Source organism: Myzus persicae, unplaced genomic scaffold (assembly GCF_001856785.1).
Source record: "Myzus persicae strain clone G006 unplaced genomic scaffold, MPER_G0061.0, whole genome shotgun sequence".
Taxonomy (NCBI): Eukaryota; Metazoa; Arthropoda; class Insecta; order Hemiptera; family Aphididae; genus Myzus; species Myzus persicae.
In genome coordinates, this window is record NW_019103941.1 from 1 (window position 1) to 6,546 (window position 6,546).

Genomic DNA, 6,546 nt, shown 5'->3' on the forward strand with positions numbered 1-6,546 from the left:
TAGATGAAATAATATATTTCAGTTTCACACCAATCAAGTGCATAATACTATGATTATTGATTAGTCTTCTTGTATTCTTGTGCGTAATTATTAAGTAAATCTTGATATTTTTTCAATCAATTCGCAAACACACTTTTTTTTTAAATCTCATCTATCCCTTTTTCAAATTGTGTCTTTTTCTTATTTGTGGCTTAAAAATGTTTATCTGTGTTTTATAATGGAGCAAATATCTATTTCGGAAAATACAACAGTCGATTGGGCAGCTTTTCACAGAGAAGTCGTTTTTGACTGTATATGGTTATACGTCATGAGAAGATTGGTAAGTTTGTAAAATGAAAATGAAAATGATAATAATATGCAACATAATATTGTATAATTTGTGGATTTGTATTTAAATATCAGAGTTAATAAAATAAAGAAACCGTTTTAAATCGTTTAATACGTAATTTTATATTTGTTTTAAACGTGTTTTTTTCTATTAATTTTGATTAAAAATAATTACGTTTCATGACACCTTTCAAAAAATAAAACGTATAATTTGCATTAAATATTTCGCATTTTTGTTTTTATAACAACATCAACACTTACATATTTTTTATTTTTTATTAGATACATACAAATCCACACCCTTAACAGCAATAAACAGTAATACTATTTTAACTGTTTTAAATAATAACTATAAAAGGTGGAATAGGCAAAACAGTCGAAATAGACGAGTCGAAATTTGGTCGACGTAAATACCATTGTGGCCATCGAGTAGAAGGCCAATGGATTTTTGGAGGAATTGAGCGGGAATCTGGGCTTTGTTTTCTTGTTCCTGTTGAACGTCGTGACAAGGTCACATTGTTGTCATTAATTAAAGACTGGATATTGCCGGGCACGTGTATAATTAGTGATTGTTGGAAGGTACAATTAAATTAAACCTATACAAACAAATGAAAATTAGAAACTAAAACAAATAAATTATCCATTTATTTTTTGCTAACATCTTAGGCTTATGATTGTTTAGAAGAAGGTTTCCGACACGTGACAGTGAATCACTCTATTAAATTTATCAATCCAGATACCGGGGCACATACCAATAATGTTGAAGGCATGTGGCGCCATGCAAAAGCATCACTGTCAAAGTACTGCCGCAAAAAAAAATTTTTCCGTGGTTACATGGCAAAATGTATGTTTGTTAAGCGTTGTCGTTACCAAAAGTTGGACGTATTGACAGAATTTTTTAAGTACGCTGGTCAACTTTACGACCCAATCTTGCTGAATGACTACCCTAATTGTGAGGACAATTATGACTTATGAGTCTGATGAGAGTAGCATTGATACAGACGATGAATAAAACTACCTAATTGTTAAATATGTAAAAGAAATAATAAAAACAGTTTATATAATTATATTATGCATTTTAAAAGTTTTATAATTTAAAAACTAATCATTAGTATTGAGCGTGGCAATATCGAGCGTATATCTGAAAAATATAACCGGAGCCGGAAGGGCGCAACCATAGGTGCAAATAGGGGGAGCTTTAGGGGCTAAGCCCCCCACAAATGTCCATAGCCCTTCCAAACAAATCCTACATTTTTTTTTTTTTTTTTTATTGTTACAGCATCAACATCGTGGTTATTAGCTTAATCCTACATTTTGTTTTAAGCTTATTCAATATTATCAAAGAAAGGCTTTAAAGGCTTTAAGGCCCCCAAAATCTCAAACGCTATTTACGCCTATGGGTGCAACTACTTGTAAATTTACGTAAGTTCCGAAAAAGTTTAAAAATATATAATTTCGTGTTCGCACATGCGTGTTAACACGGAAAAAAATGATTACTATATAATTGTAGTTGCGACAACTATTTTGTAGTAAAGATTAATAAACAATTTTAGTAGATATGAATACAAAATATTAGTTAAAATATTATAGTTACTAGTACAATAATTTATTTAAATCTATTTCCATTAACTATTTATTTTAGTTAAAGCTTGGTTTAATACAGAATAGTTAATTTTACTATAATTTATAGTAAGCATAACTGAAAAATATTGTTGTTTGTTTTATTTTTAAACGCGGTATACGTGATTCCCAATGTGTTGTTTTGTTATCGGGTGTTACGTTGTAACAATTAAATCATTGTCGATCACTAGTGGTATACGGTGTGTAATTGTGTATCCGTAGTGATAGATCAGTACCAAACGGGGGAATGTGAGAGGATTTGGATGTTCGACAAGACAACTATAGTTATACCGAGTATAATTTAACGTATATTTTAAAATGTAAAATAAAATGTAATATAAAATATTTTACTTTACCGATGACCTGGCAGCAACAATACACGGAGCAAGTGGTGAGACGAGACTAACTTCGTTCGGCTGACGAATGTCAAGCAGGCCGATCGATTATTATAAATTTTGTTTACTATACAAAATAGTTATACATATATATGCTTTACATATTGTGATATTACAGAATGGATAAAAGATGACACGCACATCTATGATAATATATGTATAATATATAATACTATACGTAATATTATAATTTAANACACGCACATCTATGATAATATATGTATAATATATAATACTATACGTAATATTATAATTTATAATTATAAAAATATGAAAACTGTTATGGTGTTCCACACCATTACACGGGCAAATAGCGATCCGTCCGCTGCGGTCGTCATTGTCCATTTATGATCCTCTGTACCCCAATCTACCATAGTGTATTCGTGTTATATAACTCATTACAAACATTGTAACATTGACCTGCCAACTGTTCTGGGGATTGTGGAAGTTTGGAGATTCTGTCCCTGAGGTAAGTCTAATTAATTTAGTTTTTAATTATTAGTTAGGTACGTGCTACCTATAAGTATGTAAATTAAAATATCAACAATACTTAGTCGGATAATCTATACAGCTACAGCAGCATAATATCTACTGTCGATTTTAATATTGCTGCAGTATATTATAGCAATGTAGTTGGATAATTTCATACAACACTGATGTCCAAATTATTATAGGACTTACTGTAATAGTATACTTTTTAGTTTTTGAATTATAGATTCATACACTCAAGATTTAATGAAACAATGGAGATTTTCAACTGAAATAATAACAATATTTAAAGGTATGTGTATGATACTATAATACTATTATTATAATTTAAATGTAGCCATGTAGTTATATTATTTAATTGAAATTCTTTAATTGTAGGTATTGTTAATATAAGTTAAAGAATTGTAATATAAAATATATACATTGTAGGTATATGTAACTTGTAGGAACACCACATAAATATTATTTTTGCCATATTTATTTAATTCGTACAATCTGTATTATCAATAGTATTATATTCAATACTTACTATATAGTATAGGTATTGGCGTATTGTTTTCTTGGTTTTACTTTTGCTTGTCTCAAATTAAAACCAAACGCTATTCAATATTATAAAATAGTAAATACCTGTATTTTAATATGTTTATGAAGTTCCAACTGCAGAATGCTCCTATACAACCACTATAAACAATGATAATTCTTTGGCGCAACAGATAAAAACTATTTTATCCAAATACCAAGATGGAGAGTTTGTATTAGATTATTACAAACTTAAATTACATTTCAATGAGGCCATGCGAAATAAACTAGTTTCTGTAATAATAAAAGATCAAATTCGCTCCCAAGTCATTTTAAATAGATCAAGGTTTATAATTTTAGCAAAAGGTAATTTTGAAAGTTTGTAAGGTATAACATTTTTTCGTTATAATATTTGTTTTTACTTTTTAGGCATTGAAGAATTATTTCCTTATGAGACTGAGAAAACTTATTTCATACTGTACTGTAAAGAGGGTAATATAATAAGTCCCAATAGAGGTAAACTATATGGAAAATTTTGTAATATTAAAAAGGAAATCAGCAAGATAAGTAATGTAAAGAAAAGGCATCTGGGGGTCTATTTTTGAGTTCACACAAATCATTAGTCAATGTTTTAGTACACTAATTGTTTAGATGAAGTTTTTAGTGCACTAATCAACAATCGTATTTTTGAATCGTATATATTTTTGATCTAATATTTTATACACTAAAAGGATTTGGTCTAATCTTTCATTTTTAAACCAATCTTTTTTAGACATATTTCAAAATATTATGTTTGCGACACCATAAAATATAAATTATCATCGATTTTATCACTAAATTTTCAGTGATAAATATTGATAACAAGATAAATTTAAAAAAATTGATATATATTATATTTTTTTATTAAATTAAAAAATATTTTGATAACAATTCAATTTTAAAAGTAAAATGTATTATAATTAATAATTATTAAGTTTATCTTGTTCCTGGGATGGAGAAAAAACAAAAATCAAAGAGTGTTACGTATGAACAAAAGCAATTGTTAGTTGATTTTGTTCACAAACATCCCAAATTGTGTACCAAAAAGTTTGGACCAACTTTCACCATGAAAAGTGCACAGTCATTATGGGAAAGTATTACAAAAATCTTAAATTCAACTATTGGTCCCAAAAAAACATATCATATATATTAAAATGATATCATTTTTCAACATACGTTTAATGAACTGAGGGTCAATTAGCTCTCTTAACAAGCACTCTTCGTAAAATCTAAATTAAAATAATATAAGTAAATTTTAAAATACAGAGAAATTAATATTTTATAAACCAATAGACGTATTTATTAATAAATATTCAATAGACTTTATTGAATATAGACGTACAACCATAATTATTCTGTTAGCACAACTTACAACTTTAGGCTTGATTCCATTTTTGAGGACCAAAATTCGTCATCATATTTTATTATTTCTAAGTGATTCTATTTTGGAGTGTATATAAAGAAATAACAAATTTTATGTTCAGTCACATGTAATTGGCCTTGGATCTGGTAAAAATAATGACTTTCTTCTATCAAAGTTGGTAAATTATTTTTAATTTTCATATAAGGAAGCTGAAATGGGAATATATAAATGTATATTACATAATAATTAATATTTGTTTCATAGTTATTTCCAAAGAATAAATTATTTATTTTATTCTAATCCGTTAATTATTAAAGTTTTAATAAATGCATATACATTACCTTTTTGCCCGAAATAGCTTTTTCTAGACTACAATAATCTTTAACAGAATAAGGGCATTTAATTTCACATAGTTTATCGACATNAAAAAGTTGAATATTTATGTTAATTCCTATATTTTGTTTTGTAATATATGATTCAGATTTGTTTATCTTATTTAGTGTTTTATGAAAATACCTTACCTAGTATTCTAAAGTAGATGTTATACATACAACTTCTAATCAAATATGACAATAGCTATATGGCTTAGAAATTTGATACTTAATACATATAACTCCTTTTCCTGAGAAATGTAAATATACATCAAATTAACATGATTGATATATTTTTACATTATTAAAAAAAAAACCATAATATAATATGAAATAAAGTGAAATTGTTATGAATAAAAACCTATGTCTCATCTTACCCTACTCGTGTCCCATCTTATCTCCACAGTGGTCCATGATGGGACAAAACCCAATTTTAAGTCAAGTACAAATATATGCATAATGAATAATTATATAACAAAACTGATTGAAAATTTAGAAACTACATATAATTTTACATAAAATTCAAATCTTTGTTTTAACAATAAAATTTATAAACAACCCATTAAATGCCATTAAAGTTAGGTGTCCCATCTTACCCAGGTTTCCCCTATACCATCTTCATCTACGTCACCTGCTTCTAATGCTAATCGTCTTTCCTCTATTCCGGCAAGTTTCATTACATTCCAAGCAGTCTCTTTCACTTCATCGCTCAAAGTTTCAGCTATTTTCATGTAAGTTGTGTGTGTCGTACATGGAAGATCTATACTTGCTGAAAATTCGGCCATTTGAGTGTGTCCTATTCCTATCGCATATGTACTACTGACAACTGCCTTATTAATTGGAATACACCCCAGGTCATTTTTTTCCGATTCAATTTTAGTCAATATATTAGATAGTTGCACGTGAGCGGGTTGTGATATTTTGAATTTATTATTTACGTCCCCGGCACGGTCGAGTGGGATGAAATCCACTACTTGACATATTACCTGTGAGTTTTGTTCGCTTATATACGGCCGACGGGCCTATTATTATCATTACTATAAGATTAGAATTTATACAAAAAAATATTATACTATTGTTAAACAGTCATTTATATGTCATACCGTTGTTGAACAATTATTTATTATATTGCTTGTTAATATTTTACTTATATATTATATCAAATACAGAATAATGTTATCAACGCAAGTGTTGTTATAATATATTATAGCTCCTACAAGGATAGCGGCACTTTGTATTGCCTATCAACTAAGCCGTGAAAGCATGTTCTATTAATATTAGGATAGGCTTAAAACGAGCAAACATATTGATTCATAGATATTTATTATTTATGCATATGTAAAACAGGTATTATATTATATATGATCCATATTATGTATAATATTTTAAAAAAATTATCAGCATTGTATATTTTTAGTTAAAC

The 6,546-nt window shown here is 28.0% G+C and overlaps 1 protein-coding gene across 1 annotated transcript; it reads left to right on the forward strand.

The window, feature by feature from the left end:
• Positions 1–294: 294 nt before the first annotated feature.
• LOC111036697 lies at positions 295–3,955 on the forward strand. The gene is made up of 5 exons (XM_022318822.1): positions 295–319; positions 686–906; positions 994–1,279; positions 3,483–3,716; positions 3,780–3,955. The coding sequence occupies exons 1-5, from the start codon at positions 295–297 to the stop codon at positions 3,953–3,955; spliced, it is 942 nt and encodes a 313-aa protein (XP_022174514.1).
• The last annotated feature ends 2,591 nt before the right edge of the window (positions 3,956–6,546 follow it).

Coding starts and splice junctions, on each gene's coding strand:
- LOC111036697 (XM_022318822.1), top strand. CDS start 295: ATGGTTATACGTCATGAGAAGATTG. Junction 320..685: donor TATACGTCATGAGAAGATTG/GTAAGTTTGTAA, acceptor TAACTATAAAAG/GTGGAATAGGCAAAACAGTC. Junction 3,717..3,779: donor GTTTATAATTTTAGCAAAAG/GTAATTTTGAAA, acceptor TTTACTTTTTAG/GCATTGAAGAATTATTTCCT.